At 41.9% G+C, this 20,373-nt stretch overlaps 1 protein-coding gene across 1 annotated transcript in view; it reads left to right on the top strand.

The window, feature by feature from the left end:
- The window catches only part of LOC126215807 (apolipoprotein D-like), a gene marked incomplete at its 3' end in the record, with an annotated part of 69,905 nt that overhangs the window by 26,623 nt on the left and 22,909 nt on the right, over window positions 1–20,373 (top strand). Inside the window, exon 3 of the mRNA XM_049942102.1 lies at window positions 5,633–5,734. Coding sequence (XP_049798059.1) covers window positions 5,633–5,734 — 102 coding nt within the window. The remainder of the gene's footprint in view (window positions 1–5,632; window positions 5,735–20,373) is intronic.

Genomic DNA, 20,373 nt, shown 5'->3' with positions numbered 1-20,373 from the left:
CTGTATACTACTTTTATTTTCAAGGAAGTATTTTTACATATAAATTTAGTTCATGGTTATGAACTTAAGCGCAATAGTTATGTGAAACAAGTTTATTTAATTCATATTTTTATTACTTCTATCTCAGTTAGCGTTGCCAACCATCGCGCAGTTGGGGTACACCTTTCCTCAAACACGGCTAGGAGATGTCTTACTAACGATGAAATTTGAAAAGTTCTTTTTGAGGATCTTCCATCGGACTCAGACAGTTAAATAACTTTGTATCAAGACCATGACAGTGACTCTTCATACGTTCGCGACTGTTCTAAAATTGTATTAGCACGTCCCAAAGAAAGTAGGAATTAATCAGATGATAATTTACTGAAACATAATCGTCACATGTAGCTCAGTGAAGCAGTCCATGAGAGACAAACCTGTGAAAAGAGGCTATAAAATATGGATGTACCTGATGGATCTGCATTTAATTTGAAGTTCCTAATTTATACTGGAAAATTAGGTAAAAAGAAGCCTGAAACGGGACTGGGAACATGGGTAGAGACAGATTTATATCAAAAACTTTATGGTAAATATTATATTGTTTTTATGGATAATTTCTTCAAATTTTGTTATCTATTCGTCCTACCAAAAGTCCAGAAAATGTTTGCAGTTGGAACTGCGAACCCTACAAGTAAATTCCTCCCAGAACTAAAGGAAGATAAAAGGATGATATGAGGGGACTTTTACAGCAGAGTTAGCATTTTACAACCTAGCTGTGACCCCGATCTTCACTATGAGTGATGCAAGTCATACCAAAAGTTCAAATAGGAAGGATAAATCTGGATGAACTACTCTAGTGGCCTGCTCCCGTGTGCTGAGTTACTGCAATAGGAGCATGAATTTTGTTTCCAATTTGATCGTCTAATGAGATATTATAGCTGTGATCGAAAAGTAAAAAATGGTGGCATAGGCTGCTCTTTCACTGTACTGATGTGGGTAGTGAATGCATTTAGCACCCACAAAAAGTCTGAGATGGAGCAAATAACGAATAAAGACTTCCGAAGAAAAACGTACGAGTACAAAGGACTGCATGCTAAAGTGATTGTTCACAGCAGTGATATAAGTCAGAAATGGAAGAGCATATCTCTCAATAAACATAAACCACACATGTGAACGAATAAATCAGTTGGGAGATAGCGTATATCAACCAGAACAGGCTACATCTAGAAGAAGTGCAGTATGCAGCACACGTGCTGTTCCTGTTAGAACATTGCGGATGTGTTCAACATGTAATGTGACTCTTGAGGCGTAGCGCCTAACATCGCAAATGCAGTGAACAGCCGCGCAGTATAGTTAGGCGCAGGGGACGTGGCGTCAGATTCAATCTGGTAGACGTCACTAGCTGGCGGACACTGAGTTGCTGTCAGAATACTGTCATTTTTATGTACAGCTCTGTTTGCTTGATTTTCTAATTGTTTATTAATTACTATTATAATTGTGCTTAGTTACGAGAGTGGGTGAAGTTGTGAATGCGAAATAATGTTTTATGTAAAGTAACTGGTACCGTGAGCAATGTTCGAGAATGACTTGTTTGTTAGTCATTCGTACTGGGAAATCTGTTACAAACTATTTCGTACTGGGGAAATGAGATAATGATTTCGGTAAGTCTTTTTGTTAGCAAGGAGTTAATTTTATATTTGTGGGATTTCAAAATTTGTCTATGTTAATTTACTGTTCTGTTTCAGTGACAGTTTTGATTGGTTCTGAATATATGCGAGGATTTGAGCTGCTTTGAAGCTGCTTTCCCATTGGCTGTGAAGTTTCTCTGCCATGTAGCTTACTGGTGCCTATTTTGGTAACTAGAAATGTATTTTTTGTAGAGAGAAGGGTAGAATTGGAACTTGGATCTCGTAGTGACCATACCTACGATATGCGCTCCGATGAAAATGGTTAATATTGTGATATTTCGGTACCAAAATGTTTGAGAAGTGGCGTAAAGTGTGGAAGAGAGTTAAATTTAATGGACAGCGTGAAATTCCAAACTTTTGGTGACTTTTAAATAACTATCATAAATTTCGCGTGGAATGTTCCTTGCTCGCGAACTTGAACATTTTGTTACGAAAGACTGATTATAGCAACATTACTTTCATTTAACTATTCCTTCCACCGACAAAACAATTTTTAGTGTTACGACGTGTATAGTGGTTTTTTCTATAGCTTTTCCTGGCCGAGAACTGTCTTAGAGTGAGAAGAGATTCACAGCAAGGTAAGTGGAACTTCGCAACGCAGCGCGCCGCCGCACCCTTTGTCTAAGAGAACACAATGCTTGCTTTCAGATATTTCAACCACAGCAACAGCACATTTGTAAGCTGGTTGTGTAAATAATTTCCTAAGGAATCTGATTAATCAACTTCTCAAAATTCGTGAAGAAATAAATAACTAATGTGCATTATGGGCCGTGGTCAACAGAAGTATCCACAATTTGACTTCCTGTAATTAAAGGAATCAGAAAAATATTTTAAAGTTGTATTATACATACTGTTTTGTTTGTCGAAAAGTTTTAAAATTTTGAAAAATCACATGTTTTACTTTAAATAAAGTTTCTACCCCGCAAAGAAATATTCCAAAATATTCCAGTAATTATTCACATGCTATTACTTACGTTCACAGAATAATTGTGGAAAGTAATATCTAATAGCCTTTACTCCTCTTTTAAGGCAGCATGAAAATGAATTCGCCCCACAGCATTTCACCGGAGTAGTACTACCTAACCAAAAAGTTCTCTCATCTGAAATATACGTAAAATACCAAGCTATTATCTTCAGTCAGTTTGACCGGCTATGGTTCCCACAACACCATAACAGGTAACACTGAGGAACTCATACGATTCTACAGAAAGAACAGTATATCTTCCAAAATGAATTTACTGTAGGTTGCTTTCAAGGCTCATTTCTAGGTGAAGGAGGTGATAGACTACGTTTCGTTACTAGAAAAATGCAATGAGGCTACAAGGAAGATTGCTTACAAAACGCTCTTGAACCCATCTTAGATATTAGTGAAATGTATAGGACCGATATCAAATTGCACTAACAGTTTGAGAAAACGCTACTGAGCGAGGGGTGTAGAAATATACTACAACCACCTACGTATCGGTCCCGTAGCGACCGCGAAGAAAAGATAACACCAATTACAATGAGCTCAGACACAGAGAAGAAATCACATTTCCAGTACTCAAGACTCCAAACGGAACGGAATAAAACTTTAGTTCGTGGAACAATGGGACGTGTCCTCTGCCATGCACTTCACAGGAGTTCGAAGAATGTAAGTGCAATTGCAGAGACACAGCTTGGACACATACGCGAACACTGCGAGAAATGCTTGCTTGAACATGAACGAAGATGCTTGCCAAGCCTGAAGCTTGCACTGTTATATCTGACCACGAATGTCACCTGTGCTTTGTTCTCATTATATTGCAAGTGTCAGCCATTTTCAGAACTGTGTTCTCTGTAGTTGTGAGTGTGTTAAGTCGTAGCTAGGCGAATGTGAATGTGGACGAATTGCTGGAGCTCGTATGATAGATGCTTCCGTAACGAAGGCAGCGATAGTGTTTCGTCTTCCAAGACACATTGTATCGAAGGTTGATAGCGGATACAGAAAGCAGAAGAACATCGTACTCTATGTCACAATGTTGAGTGATCATGACGGATGATGACTGAATAGGATTGTGACGAAAAATATGAAGACGACAGATGAAAAAGTCTCTGCAGAACCGAATGTTGCGCTCGCGAACCCTGCGAGCTTAAAAATAAAATAAAGAGAGCTTCATAGGCTGTTAATCGCAGAGTGACCTTGAATTCCAAAATCATTCATCAGTGATGCAAGTGCCCGTAACAGAAAAACGTGGTGCCGAAGCCATGAAACCTGGACTTGGAGAAACGGGAGGCAGTCACTTGGCCGGTTGAGCCTGTTTAACACTATTTTCTAACTTGTGGTGTGGTTTGTGTCCCAAGGGTGAAACATGGTGGGGGCTCGGTGATAATTTGGGCAGGCAGCTATATCATGGTATTCCATCGGCCCCATGATTACTACCAATGATCATTTTTGGACCTCCGTGCCTTAATCTGTAAAAACGGAACCCTTATAGAATCGCTTTGTTATTCGTCTCTATCTGTTTGTCTGTCTGACTGTTAAGAACCCTTTTTCTCGTGAGCAAGTGGAAATTTATGTCAGATATCAAGGTCTGTAGTACCTTGGCAATGTAAAATATTTAGCTTCTGAGGCTATGCAATCAAAAGATACGTCCATTTATGCACACACGTTGATACTCGAAAATTCACTCACCAGAATCTACAGGTTTTTTTCCGTTCACCTACACTCTTGAAATTTGGCGAGAGGCAACGTTTCATAGTAGAAGTAAAGTGAAAAGTCTGAAACTTGTTAAATTATAATTATATGACATAAAAAATATCTTTTGCCGTATGAACGTATATTGCATTCATCACCCGTCAAAAGCATAGTGGACAAGCATTACTGCACGCAAATATCAAACGTATGTTGTAGTAATATTTTAGTAAGTAAATAAGAAATGTTTTATTAATCCTTTCTCTCTACATATATTAACTGAAGTCATCGGTTTGTTTGTTTTTGTATGTCCGAAGTCGTATGAGGAACTACCGTAGAAATTTTCATACGGTCTTGGAATTCCCTAAACCGCTATCTATCCAGTATCGACATAGATAACAGGCAAAAATTGTTGAGATTGTCGAGATGCATGAAGTATCTACGTGCACAATTAAATTCGTATGGAACCATCAGTGCGCAAGTCGTACTGCACTTGGCCAATTTTCGCTGATCACGTCACCACCATGTTACAAATTCTGTTCGCCAGTGGTGACGCTGTGTTCTGGGGCGACAGGGCTCCCGTTCAGACAGCTCCCATTGTCCGGGATTGGTTCTGTGAGGACGAAGATGAATTGTGGCATCTCCCATGGCGATAACAGTCACCAGAACTCAATATTATTGAACCTCTGTAGTCTACTTTGGAGAGAAGGAAGCGTGAATGCTATTGATCTCCATATTCGTTACCTGAACTTGCCACTATTTTGCAGTAAACCACACAGGACCTCTATTTGTCGATTCCGAGACAACTGGAAGGTGTTTTGAATGCCAAAAGCTCTCCTACTCATCGTTTGCCATGGCAGTGTGTTGTGGTCTTGGTGTTTCCATGACACAGGACCTCTATTTGTCGATTCCGAGACAACTGGAAGGTGTTTTGAATGCCAAAAGCTCTCCTACTCATCGTTAGCCATGGCAGTGTGTTGTGGTCTTGGTGTTTCCATGTTTCTTGTCCACCCTCTGTATTATGTTGTACTGTCTAAGGTAAAAGAAGTGTACCGCCGTTAGATTGGCTTGGTACTCGGCCGCCTTCATTTCGCGGAAGCGGTAGCCACATGAGGGTCAGGATCATAGAGACAGCCTTACGGCTGCGTCTGGCGGCAGCACCGTTCGCTGCTGGAAGATGTTGAGGCGGATCCACTGCATCGGCGACAATGGCGACTCGAGCCGCCGCCGGGGCATCGCCCGCGCCCCACCCACCCGCTGAGACCGAGGCGGCCGCAGCGCCGGCAGCGGCAGCGGCGGCGGCGCTCTATAAAAGACACGCCGGCCGACTCGGCGGCACTCCACTCCGCTGCGGACGCCATCCAGAAACCACTACCAGTATCCGGCGCAGCTGGCCGCTCTCCAGTCACACAAACAGGTGAGTGCGGCGCCATTCACATCTTTGACTGTCGCTCTCTCACATGCGAAAGGCCTTCCGGAAGACGAAAACCGAATTACGGGAACCGTCATGTTATGAGTTAAGGCCTGGTGCGGTTTTGCTAGACCAGGACACTACAGCGTCTAGAAAACGGTTGTCCCAGTTTCTACTTCAGTGAGTGGCTCGCTGTTTCCCTTCTTTTAAGTACACGGATGTGACAAAATTCATGGAATACCCCCTTCGTGTCGGACCTCCTTTTGTCCGGCATAATTCAGTAGCTCGACGTGACATGGACTCAACAAGTCGTTGTAAGTTGCCTGCGGAAATATTGAGCCATGCTGCCTCTATAGCCAAGCACAATTCCGAAAGCGTTGCCGATGCACGATTTTTGCACTAACTGACCTTTCACTTACGTCCCTTAAATGTTCAGTGATTCATGTCGGTCGATCTGGTTGGTCAAATCATCCTCTGGAACTGTCCAGAATTTTCTTCAAACCAATCACGAATACTTGTGGCCTGGCGACATGGCGTATCGTTGTTTGGGAACAGGAAGTACACGAATGGCTGAAAACAGTCTCCAGGTAGCTGAACGTAACCATTTACAGTCAATGATCGGTTCACCTGGAACAGAGGAGCCAGTCCGCTCCACGTAAACACAGCCCACACCATTATGGAGCCACCACCAGCTCGCATAGAGAGCCTCGTTGATAACTTGGGTCCATGACTTCGTGGGGTCTGCGCCACACTCGGACCCTGCCGTTAGCTTTCGTCAACTGAAATCGGGACTATCGGACAGGTGACAGTTTTCCAATCGTCTATGGTCCCACCGATGCGGTCGAAAGCCTTGGAGAGGCGCTGCACACGATGTGCTGTTAGAAAAGGCACTCGCGTCGGTGGTGTACTCCTGTACCTCATTAACGTCACATTTCGCCGCACAGTCCTAACGGATACGTTCATCGTACGTCTCACATTGATTTCTGCGGTTATTTCACACAGTGTTGCTTGTCTGTTAGCACTGACGACTCAACCTAAACTCCGCTGCTCGCGGTCGTTAGTTGGAGAACGTTGGCGACTACGTTGTCCGCGGTGAGAGGAATGGCAGAAATTTGGTATTCTCAGCACACTCTTGACACTGTGGATCTCTGAATTCCCCAGCGATTTCCTAAGTGGAATGTCTAACGTATGTAGCTCCAAATGCCATTCCGCGTTCAAAGTCTGTTAATTTCCGTCGTGTGGCCACAATCACGTCGAAAACCTTTTCACATGAAATCACTTGGGTACCTTTTATACCTTCTCTACGCGATGCTATAGACATCTGTATATTTACATATCGCTGTCCCATCACTTTAGTCACCTCAGTGTGTTATACGTAGACAGCTTCATGATCGGTCTAATGTTTCCACTTCTCCATCACTGAACGAAGGGTCCCTCCGTCAGGATTAGCTGAGAAATTTTGAAAACAGCATGTAACATGGCAACCCAAGCAGGTTTCAGAAACTAATGTCCGTTTACATGGGGAAGAAAATCTGTTGTGGAAGAGGAAAACAGGCAACTAGAACCGGATATCAAGAATCGATTTTGGAGTGTTTAAATCACCAACCAGGAGCGGTATTGGGAAGTCGGTTTACGAAATCCAATTCTGGGAGCCCGATTTAACATAGTATCTGGCGGATAATTCATACCTTACCTTAATCCTAAAGGAGACCTCGGAGTTGGAGTATTAATCGCAGTAATTCCTAGAGCGCTAAACCCTAGACTGCAGTACAGTGAAGAATCGTAAAACGGTCTATTGACGTCGAAGTAACTACAGACGGGATAGAAGCACACTTATGGTGCACACGACCCATCCGTTAAGTGCTGCAGTTGATAACTGTTGGCGTAATGAATTATAAGAAGTGAACATGACGAATAGTGACTCGGTAGCAAATCAGAATGATCGTTGGCAATTTTCTATTGTTTGTAAATGAAGAGCTGATATTTTGTTTTAGTACGTTAGAATTTAACCACAACGGTGGCATTTTCGGCAAAATCTGAAATAAGACGTGCAAGTACGTTATTACAATTACGTACGTGTATATCGGAGTACTTTACACTCACTTTATTACTAGAATCGTATTGTCCCTATCACCATAGTTACATTCCCCAACTTAAAACGAAACTATCAGATTACAGCCTTCGCTATAACCAATCTGTTAGCACAATTAGTTTTCTTTCACTCACACTCGTTGCCTTCGCCAGCACACATACAGACTCTAACATTTCGAGCTAATCAAGGCCGCAGGTTAGTCTGGCAGCACGTCTAGTTTTCTTCTCGCTTTTCATATCGAAAACAAATCAATTCGCATCTTCCGCCAAAAGAAATCATTAGATTTAGCGATCCTGATTGGCTGCCGTACACTATTGCCGGACTGCCTACGACCGACGGAAACAAAATGGTTAAAGCAGCACGCAGCGGAAGGGTTCAGAGCACTATATGCTCACTTCTGACAAAGACTGACTTCCATATTATCTGAACAAAGATTGGCTGGTGGGTCGGGGGATGGGGGGCTAAGTGAACACGCTCTTCAGCTCTAGTCTGCAAAACCACTGCGGCGTGCATTTCGGACGGGACTTCTCATTGTACGACGTGTTGAGGTTTCCTCCCGCTCCATTTGCCTTTGTAGAGCGGGAAGAATAATTGCTCAAAACGCTCCGTGAGCGCTGAATTATTCTGATCTTGTCTTCGTGTTCTTGGCACCAATAACACGTAGCGGCCTGTAATACTATTATAGGAACCTCATGTAGTATTGGTTCTTGAAGATATGTAAGCAGGCTTTAACATATATTTTGAACTTGTTTGCCACTTCAGATTTTCCACCACCTGTGGGTCAAACAATCCCTGTATATCTGAAACCTGAGTTTCTCCCGGCGTATAACATATTCAAATAACTTACGGGAATGCAAGCGGGTGGTGTTTTGCACAACCGCCGATATTTCGACAGGGCCACACCCATCTTTTTCAAGACATCAAGGCACAACTGCAGCAATGAATCACGATGTAAGGGAATTTAAAAATTTGGTATGCAGATCATAACCGGAAAGATAACAAACAAACAAATACACACACACACACACACACACACACACACACTGTAAGCTCTAGCGCCATCAAACAGTCAAAAAGATGGCCGGTCTTCGAAGATATCGATAGTGATTATCAATAATATACGGGCGAGGTAGCAATGTCTCTGAAACTCTTGTTTTTTGACAAGGGGGAGAGCAGGATTTCGCGCAGAATTTAGGTGTATACGTTCAATATCCTCTGTTCGTCCTATTTAATTCGGATCCAACCCTCTTGGGCAATGCTCTAGGGTGAGTCATAGTAGTCTTTTGTAATCAGTGTCTTTCTACTAATGAAGAAGTCTGTCACTTGCTTTACTTACGACTGAGTCTACGTGATCATTCCGTTTCATGTCATCAATAATTGTTGCATCCAGCTATCTAAATGTGTTGATTGATTCCAGTTGTGACTCATGGATACTGCACTCATAGGATATCACATTTCTGCCTTTTGCGAGGGGCACAACTTTATAACCTGAACACTTAAAGGAAGTTATCCATCTTTGCGCCACTTTGACGTCTTACCTACATTTGACTGAATATGAATTAATTATGCGCGTCCGAAATTACTTCTACTTATCTCCATCTATGACTCTTCATTCAAGATAACATCCCTACCAAACCGCCCAAAAAAAATTATTCTGAAACCTCATATGATGGTACTTTCACTGACAAGCGTTGGTGTAGTCGGCCAAGTCAAATGATTTTTGGAAGTCCAGACTACAACTACCTGGCTACCTTGATGCATGGCTTTCAGCACGTCATATGACATAAGTGCGAGTTGGGTATCGCACAACCGATATTTTCAGATTCCATACTGGTTCTTATGTAGAAGGTCGCTATATCCGAGATATCCCTTTAGTTTTAGTTTGCAGCATACGAATGACAAAGACAGTCAAGTGAAGCAATGTAGCGATAGTAATAGGCAACTTAAACGTGAGAATTCGGTCACTATCCTATTAGGAAAGGCGTTCTCTGGTTTATGGTACTGTACATGTATTCTGGAGAAGCAGTGCTCATTACTGTGCATGGCCATCCTCGTATACGTTTTCCATCATTTGTCTAATACAAAAAATGCGACTAACTGTGTGCTTCTCTTGTAATGCACACAGTTGATTGATTTTCTGTCATATCTTTTCCCACCAAGTTTGTGCTTTGTCTCTAATGACCTCGTCGTCGACGAAACGTGAAACAACAGTCTTCGATATTTCTTTTCATCCTTTTCGTAGTCGATTCCAAGGTTCTATCAACCGCGGCTCCTCACCTGGTTCTGTTGTCGAATACAAACTTGTATTGAGTGTTTTAGAAGATAAAAATTGCATCGTATGGAACATACCTGTACTTCTTTATTTCTACTGAAGACGATCGATTTAGATCATGAATCTCATCATTCTCGGGTTCTGATTGATGATCGAAATAGAATGTCTTTAATAAAAAGAAAGAACTACAGTGTGTATCACAAAATTATACGATGCATTTTTAACCTTCGTTAACCCCGTCCAGCACCGTCTACAAAATATTTTTGTACTGTCTTTCACTGGCTATAGCGCATTGTTCGCCTTCCCCCTCTCCCCACTCCCACCTCCTTTCCTTGCCTGAAATCATGATTATGGTGTCTAATCTCCAGTGCAGCCCGAGGTCTAGGTTAGGTTCAAGGTGGCATTTGATTATGAGATGGCGAAAACACCTATCGTGAATGCGAAATAAAGGTGGTGGTAACGGACTGATCTATAGTTTAGCTTGATACCTATACTCTCCCTTTATTTAACACACTGTGCCATATTTTCCGAACTTAGCCATATTTTACGAACTTAGCCATATTTAACGTACTTCATGGTAAATTCATATATTAAATGAGGGACAAGCATCTAATGATTATGTTGGTGGGTATTATGTACACATATTGTACATAAGTTACGAAACTTCAAAGGAGTACAACGCAAGTTTTACCATTTCACTGTTCAATTAAACCGCACCGGTAGTGAAACCTACAAGTCACAATAGTCTGGCGGACGTGGATTAAAAAACAGATTTTGACTGCCAGAGAAACACCCTTACCAACTGATTTCGTCGAACATACAAAGGAGGACCGAGGCAGAGGCCAGCGACTGCCTTCAAGGAACCATTCCAGATTTTTCGAGAAATAATTCAGGAAAACCCCAGAAAACTGAATCAAGATGCCTGTTGTGTTATTTAAATACTATTCGACGTATAATGTGTCTACTGTCTCAACCATTGTCACACTTTAATCAGTTAATGGAAGGACCGTCTAAATCAACCTGTGTGAAAAAAGTTGCCCAGGCTCTTATTTCTTTAGGCAATGTCACTAAACAATGAAAGTAGTTTAGCCTGATTTTATCCATCGAATATCGTTCATAAATTTAAATTCTGTTTTACAACGAAAAAGTTGTCTTTTCATAAGATCTTACATAATATTTGAATTGTCTTAGTATTTCATCAAGTTGTCGGTGCATACGTAAAGCATGTTAAGCTTTTTGAATAAAACAGCAAACAATATGCAATCACACCGGAGATACCAGTATCATACTATCACCACACAATACCAAAGCAGTCAGATTTCTAAGGCTTTCACTCCTTCGTTTACATAAAGAATGCGAACAATTTAGCGAATCGCTATCACCGTTTTACCGCATGACTATCCTTTCCCTAGCAGCGTATTGTCTGAAAATTTTTTTTTACTTAGTTAATGACATGTTATACGCTTAGTATCAGTAATGTGAACTAATATTTTCTCAAGATCAACGGTATAAATTCGCATTCAAGCACGCTTGAACGTTTTTTGTCCCTAGATGAAACACCAGTCTCAAATGTTCTTTAATAACACTTTCAGTGACTGAACAATATGCATCTCTGACTTCTCAGATTGTGCGGAATTTATTTCTGCTCATTTCTCGTTCTAATAAGGGAACCTCTCCATCGCACCCCCATCAGATTTAATTATAAGTTGGCACAGTGGATAGGCCTTGAAAAACTGAACACAGATCAATCGAGAAAACAGGAAGAAGTTGTGTGGAACTATGAAAAAATAAGCAAAATATAGAAACTGAGTAGTCCATGAGCAAGATAGGCAACATCGAGGAGAGTGTGAGCTCAGGAGCGCTGTGGTCCCGTGGCTAGCGTGAGCAGCTGCAGAACGAGAGGTACCTGGATCAAGCTTTCCATTGAGTGAAAAATTAATTTTTTTATTTTCGCAAAGTTATGATCTGTCCGTTCGTTCATTGACGTCTCTGTTCACTGTAATAAGTTTAGTGTCTGTGTTTTGCGGGGCGCAAAACCGTGCGATTAGTAGACGGAAGGACGTGCCTCTCCAATGGGAGCCGAAAACATTTGATCGCAAGGTCATAGGTCAACCGATTCCTCCGCAGGAAAACACATCTGATATATTATATACGACACTGGTGACGGCAAGTGCGTCACATGACAGGAATATGTTGTCGACCCACCTAACTTGTACACTTGGCGAATGGGTAAAATGATTCTTCTACATTGCACGATTTAGGTTTTCTTGTGGATGTGATAATAACTCCCTAAAAAGTGATGGAAAACATAAGAATTTGTCACATAAACTGCAACAAATGAATGCAACAGTTTCAGAGTCGCACAGTTTCCCTGTGCTCTGTCAAAACATACGTTTTTAACGTTTTCAAATTTTTCCGTGTGTAGACCGTCAAATCCTGCATATGTCCAAGCAAATCTGACCATGCCCTGGAATTTTGTAGAGCGAAGTTTATTGTGTGTGAGTGCCTGAACTTTGATAATTGTCTGAAAATAAAAAATTAAAATTTTTTACTCGAGGGAAGACTTGAACCAAGGACCTCTCGTTCCGCAGCTGCTCACACTAACCACAAGACCACAGCGCTCCTGAGCTCGAACTGTCCTTGATGTTTCCGATCTTTGACATGGACTACTCAGTTTGTATATTTTGCTTATTTTTTTCATACTTTCACACAACTTCTTCTTGTTTTCTCGTTTGATCTGTGTACAGTTTTTCAAGGCCTATCCACTGTGCCAACTTATAACTAAATCTGAGGGGGGTGCGATGGGGAGGTTCCCTTGTAAGGAAATTCCTCATCATCCGTTAAAGCCAGAGATTTGTCTGATAAACATTTCATGTCCATAGCATTTTGCTTTTAATATTTGGAAACAGGAATAAGATTCTGTACCTGGAAGAAGATAGCTCTACACCACTCCAGGTATCGAGATTTAGCGATCCTGTTGTTTTAATGAATCACATGAAACGAATTCTGGGAGTGTTAACTCAACAATGACACAGCCGAGCTTTTCCCTAATCTTCTCACATAAAGTCAGTACTCTGACACTAACGCCATAGATATTTCAGTTTATTTATGCTTCAGTCAAGTATTTCATTTTACTTCTTTGTACGCTATTTCGTCATCGTATTCAGACTGATAGGGGGAGCCACGTAGAATATATATCATGTTAAACTAACACAACGTTATTTAATTGCATTTCCTACTGCTTTGAAAATTCCGTATGACCCAAATTTAATTTTGATACGTGTCTGAGGAAACAACGAAGAACCAGCAGTGCTACAAACTCAATAGCCAGACAGCTAATGGCAGGGAAAGCTGGAACCCCTCCAGTACATATAATATGCTTACAGCGGATTATCACATCGGTGATGAGTGAGATGCTGTTGCCAGAATATGTGATCTCACGACTGAAGAATGGTGCTGACACCAGATAAGAATGTTTTATGTGTGTTCGTGTCTGCATGTCTGTGTGAGAATGCATTACTAAAACCGTCGGGACAGTGGAACAGGCAGCGTGAAAGCCTGTGTTTGTTTGTATCCCATTGACTCCGTCGGTCTACCAGATCGCAGCGGCTTTCATAACATTGTTACAGGCATCAACGATAACTGTCTATTTTGATTAGCTCTAGATGAAATGTGCACAGTGGAACAGATCATGACACTCTGCTTTTTGTACAAGTATTTGTCTTTTTTTCAGTTTTTTTAAAGGTAGCAAATGTTTAGCAAAACTCTCCCATCCCTTCACTCTCATAACGATCCATATTACAAATACAGCACAATAGATTTTAAGCACTTAAAAATTATCAACGAGTTTCACATTTCTGGGTCATCCAGATAGCAGAGGAGGACATCGTCAAACCAGTTACTCAAGACCATTCCTAAGACGGCATTCACGACTTTCACCACATTATCACTAGTTTAACCATTTTATGTCCCTACAATTTTTACTTTTTACTTCTCTTTTCAGTGCGAAGTTATCTATTCTTCGATGCTTCAACACACCGCAGAAGTCAATCCTTACCTCTGATAAAGGTATTTTAAAATAATCCCTAATACCTTATTATTTGCAGTAATTCTAAATGCCACATTCATTGCCCTCTTTAACGTCCTTCTGTGACGTCACGTTCCGCATGCATCCTCTCTCTTCTTCCTGATTTTCCCACTGTCCACATTTTACTCCAATACATTGCTGCGCTCCAGTTGTAAAATTTTTGAAACTTCTTTTTCAATTCTCTATTAGTATTTGATTTCCTTGTATGGTTGTTACTGTGACAAATGTCTTCCATATGCGCCAATATACCTCTAATACCTGCCTATCTTCGACCATCCGTACACATTTGCATTTTACACAAATTAATTCCTTCGCGTCATACCTAGTTCTGATATTAAACAAGTCGCTGACGTTCTACCATTGTTTATTACTGTCGGCTTTGACTTCTGTATCATTTCAAGATAATCCAAACGTCGTCAGTGAGCGTGCAACGCAATAGAATAATCCAGGGATGTTGTCATCGGAAGGTTTACCATGTGTAATGAAGTTTCACGTGCGTATCTGTTAGCTTGGATGACAGCAATGGCAGCTTTGTGAAATATACTACCATATTTGTGTTGTTAGTAATGATGAGAGGCAACGAAACTCAGCACAGACATAGTCAACATCTCTCGAATAGCACCAAGGTATCGTCATATATCAATCGGATGAATCACCGAATCTCCTTCAGAAAAGTCACAGCCTCTCACGAAAGAAACACTACGGGGATTAGCTACTACGTTGGCACACTAGATGAGCATCAACTGAGTTATGTTACCTCGATAAAGGGTAATAACATTTTTTTCCTCTATCAAGATTCGAATCATGACGCTACATGAGGATGAAGTGCTATCGAATCTGAATGCATTAGGGATTTTACAGACACATCTGTGTACCTTGGTGGGAAACGAGAAAGGGACACCTCTCAACGTGACGTAGACACATTTGTATAAGGCACTGATGTATGTCGTTCAATCATCTCGTGAGCGAACTAGGATCTACTGCGATTGAAAATAATTGCCTATGACGTGTAGAAAATGTGATCCGTTGTGTTGGGCATCGTACTGGCCTAGTAATCAATGTAAACGTGTCAGGACGACGTCCAGATGTGCGATGAACTCAAGAAGAGATAACTGTCATAGTGGGCTTGCAGGAGATGGAATGCACGTTGGACGCGAGGTGGGGACTGTGAGTCAATGTCGATGCCAGTGAGCTAAGGACGGTGTACGCAGACATCATCTTAGTTCCTTTTATAAAATAGTGAAGAGTATATGTAGCATGCGGCAACGGCCTTGCCGCAGTGGATACACCGTTTCCCGTCAGATCACTGAAGTTAAGTGCTGTCTGGGGTGGCCGGCACTTGGATGGGTGACCATCCTGGTCGCCATGTGCTGTTGCCATTTTTCGGGGTGCACTCAGCCTCGTGATGCCAATTGACGAGCTACTCGACCGAATAGTAGCGGCTCCGGTCAAAGAAAACCATCACAACGACCGAGAGAGTGGTGTGCTGACCACACGCCCCTCCTATCCGCATCCTCAGCCGAGGATGACACGGCGGTCGGATGGTCCCGATAGGCCACTTGTGGCCTGAAGACGGAGCGCATATGTAGCATGCGGAACATCAGCCAGTCCAGTCTTTTGGCATTCCTGTAACGTCAAGGAGACATGCTTCCTGCTGTAAGAAAGTGATCGCGTGAAGAAATTACTAAGCAAGCTCTCTAAAGTGTACGCTGTCTCGCTAGACCACCGCTAACGCCATACCTGTTTGTCCTCCGTTAAGCAACTTGGACGGTCTGCAGCTTTGAGGACATCGCCTGACAACAGGCGGAAACAGCTAGATAGCTATACCGAACATTATATGTGACACCACTATGACAGCCTCTAGTCTCGAATATAGCAGTGTGTCGTAGCTACAGCTGGGTCATTTCCCATGCAGAATAAAATGAAATACTTTGAGCGGCAAAAATGAAGAAATTCAGTTTCGATTCAGTCAGGAGACCAAATTACTTTTAAAAATATCTATCATTACTATCCCGTCAGACTGGTTATTTATTAGATAATTAACCAATAACTAGAATTATCGCATTACGCGATTTAGGTGCAGGCACAGGCTATGAAACTAATGCATGAACAGTAATACTCAAAATTCGCTAGCGATCAGTGATGACAACAAAACTTACATGTATACATGCAGACTGAAACGATGAATGAAAATTTGTACAATCGCCGAGATTCTAACCTATGTCTCCTGTTCATTTAATTAAAGCACCTATGCCTGGGTTTCAGATGGGATATCCCGTATCGTTCGATGCTGAGGTGATATTCCGTTACAGTTTGAGAGCTTCTGCAATGCTCTTTGAGTTTAGGGGAAATACCAAGTTTGCTGAACAGTGAATGGGGATTCGGACTGAGGAGGGAGGCGTGATGGGGTAGAGGGTGCAGTGTGCGAAGGCACTGTGCCAGGGTGGCGTAGTGGTTAGCGTATCTGTCATGTGAACACGCGACCTGGGTTCGAATCCTGGCCTTGATAAAAATTTTCATTTGTCGCATCAGTATGCATATATACATCATATATTAGTGGCTCTAAAAGGTCTCTGGAACATGGAGTTTCATTTGAAGAAAACTTACCACCTCTGACCTCTATATTACCGCGACGTGCCCTGTGTGAATTGACCGTGTCGTCGTTCACGTTTACCACTCAGTTATTTGCTCGTTGACAGACCCAACGAACACTCGATGCCAAAGGAATGCGAAATATCGAATTCACTAGCTGTTCAACGCATTTTAGTTTGTTTCATGAGTGAAAGAAGCAGATGACTGAAATATTCTTCTGTTCTTGGGGCAAATATTGGTCAAGAACTGCTACGTTTGGCATTGACAATCTTTCACCTTGGGAAACTGAATTGGTAAGATGCGCAATTTGTACAAATTTTTTAACTGTTTGATGTAAATGTAAATGCCGTGTCGCTAGGGCGTCCCGTCGGGTAGACCGTTCACCTGGTACAAGTCTTTCGAGTTGACGCCACTTCGGCGACTTGTGTGTCGATGGGGATGAAATGATGATGATTAGGACAACACAACACCCAGTCCCTGAGTGGAGAAAATCTCCGACCCAGACGGGAATCGAAGCCGGGCCGTTAGGTATGACATTCCGTCGCGCTGACCTCTCAGCTACCGGCGATAGACAACTGTTTGACAATGAGGGGAGTGGTGTATGGATTCATGGTTTGTTAGATTCATGGTTTGTTACTGGAAAGATATAACATGCCAAAATAACATGTAATACATTTGTTTTTTAAATTTCTAAGTATTACTGGTTTTTTGGAGAAATAAACAGGCTTAATTTTGCAGTATATATTGCATAGCAGATGACATTTCGGTATTTCCAGAACTGGCAATGATGCTCGATGCAAAAAAAAAAAAAAAAAAAAAAGAAAAAAAAAAGAAAAAGCTGATTCAAAGGTGAATTATGTGTACATTTGTCATCAGAAATAGACTCCTAGTTTGAAAAAGCAAAAAATTAATTCCTGATTTCTGAGACCGGTTTCAACGAACGAAGAAGTTCTTTGAGTTGACGATATTCAATCCACATTACAACTTCTTGGATTCTAGTAGGAAAACTTACAGATGATAAATATTGATAAATATAGAACTGGAAACAATTCCGCGAAAAGTTTATTGGGACTGTCCATCAGCATAGGAAAAATCCTTAAAAATACTGATTCAATTCGCCACAACTTAGAGGTATAAAACGTATTTGGCAGCCATAGTGGCAAGAAAAAGTGAGAAACAGAATGAAGCTGGAGCATGCCACGTGACGTACGTAAAACATATTGTTGGAAGTAAGCAGCACCAACCGTCTTATTTGCACACTGTTTCTTGTTTCAATGAAATACCTAAAAAATTATTTGAGTTCCATTAGCTTGAACTAAATATTATATTAGTTTCGACACTTTTAACTATAGAAAGGTTCAAAAGTAAAACTTTTTTTAGTTGAACGCTAAATTTTGTTGGAGCATATCAAGTCTTATTCATAGGAAGGTTGTGTTACCATTGATGCTATACAAAATACTGAAATTATTCTAAATGATAATTTGTACTTAGTTACGTGGCCCTGTGATTACGGTCACATAAAGTGTTCAGCGTGAATAAAATCCCAATTCCAATGATTGCTTCTAGGTATTCATTTTCATTTTCTACGCGTCTCTTTTCCTATGTAGTAAATGGACACTGAAGTATTTCGAAAAGTTCTACTTCGTTTTCATCCAAAACGAGACTGTCTGTGGCATCTCTGAAACCAATTATTGGTAATTTTTTCCTTTCGTTTTTTTTCTGTTCTGTAATTTCCTTATGAGCGTTGTGAGGAAATCTGTGGGAACGGACGACGTGTTCGCTACGAATGAGAGTAGGAGCCCGGTCACCTCTGCTGGCAGCCGGAGCGCCGCGGCCGCTACAGTATCCAGCTAGCGAGGTGTGAGAGGCCGAGTTCCAGCCAGATAACGGGACGCGGCGCGACGCGCCCTCTGCCACACGCGGGTCACGCATCTTCCCAGAACGCACCGCGCCGAGCCGTTCACCGTGTCGTTGACCGCTTCCAACAGCTTGTCCTGCCAGGCACTCGCGCGACCCCGCAGCTGTAACTGGAGCGCCAGCAGCACACTCAACGAGGTTTTCCTCCCAGTTCCCGGGTCCTGGAAGAGCATTGTCCGCACTAGCTCCATTCTTGTACGCGATTCGTTGACATTCTTCAGCAACCCTGGAGCCAACAAAAAAGAGAAGAACCAGTCTGAAGACTGACGTTAATTGCACTTCGTTACGAGTGTTTTACTTGAGGTAGTACGGTAGTGTCTTCCTCGACCTATGAATTTCAAGCTGTCGTTGATGTAGCCAGTGACCAGAAACGCAAATTTGATACACCCACCACGACAAAGTATGGTATACCGTATCAGATCTGACACTGCCTGCCAAAGGAATGCCATACACTGAGTTCACAAAAGTCGTGATTGCACGTATACAGATGGCGGTAGAATCTCAAACACAAGGTATAAAACCACAGTGCATTGGCAGAACTGTCATTTCAACTCAGGTGATTCAGGGAACAAAGTTTCCGAGGTGGTTATGGCCGAGTGAGGAGAATTAATCGACTTTGAACGCAGAAGGGTAGTTGGAGGTAGACGCATGGGACACTCCATTTCAGATACCCCAAGGGAATTCGCTATTCCGAGAGTTCAAAATGGTTCAAATAGCTCTGAGCACTATGGTACTTAACTTCTGAGGTCATCAGTCGCCCAGAACTTAGAACTACTTAAACCTAACTAACCTAAGGACATCACACACATTCATGCCCGAGGCAGGATTCGAACCTGCGACCGTAGCGGTCGCGCGGTTCCATTTGTAGCGCCGAGAACCGCTCGGCTATTCCGAGAGTGTCAAGAGTGTGCCACGAATACCAAATTTAAGGTATCCCCTATCTCCACGGACAACGCAGTGGCCGGCGACCTTCACTTAAGAACCAAACAACTGCGACGTTTACATTGAGTTGTCAGTGCTAACAGACTAGCAACACTGCTTGTAATAACCGCGGAAATCAGTGTGGAACTTTTTGTGACTCTTGTCTGTGTGTGTGTGTGTGTGTGTGTGTGTGTGTGTGTGTGTGTGTGCGTGCGTGCGTGTGGACTTTTACTTTCCGGTTTCCTCTTTTCTTTTTTCATTTTTTTACTAATTTATTTTTTCATTCATTTATGTTCTTGGGAAAGAAATTGGATTTTGTGGTCAGCCATTGGGATTAATCTCTATTATATAATCAATGATTGTAAACAGTCAGCAGTTAGACATGTTAACTTGGTCAAGTAGCAGTATATTTCTTGGAGCTTTTGTTTTGTGAATGCGGTAATTTTCTTGTAAGGTTATGAGGCGTCTTTCATTATTTATTCTAACCATTATCATGTCATCCTCCCTTGCATTAGGTCTATGATTATCTTCTCTTAAATTTTCTGCAAAAGTTGAGCGACTTGTCCCATGTTTCCCTGTTCTCATATGTTCTTTGCACTGGGTGTCGCATGTTCCACTGCTCTGTCCTGCGTATCTTCCATCACATGTGCTGCATTGTAATTGCTACCAGAAAGCAGGAACACCAACAACAGGTAGTTTATGTAGAAGATACCAGTAGAACATTTTATGTTACCCACATACCATTTGAAATTATATGCACGAAC

This window comes from Schistocerca nitens, chromosome 1, assembly GCF_023898315.1.
Source record: "Schistocerca nitens isolate TAMUIC-IGC-003100 chromosome 1, iqSchNite1.1, whole genome shotgun sequence".
NCBI classification, from domain to species: domain Eukaryota; kingdom Metazoa; phylum Arthropoda; class Insecta; order Orthoptera; family Acrididae; genus Schistocerca; species Schistocerca nitens.
Note: the sequence above shows the minus strand (reverse complement) of the source record. Positions and strands in the feature narration are given on the sequence as shown.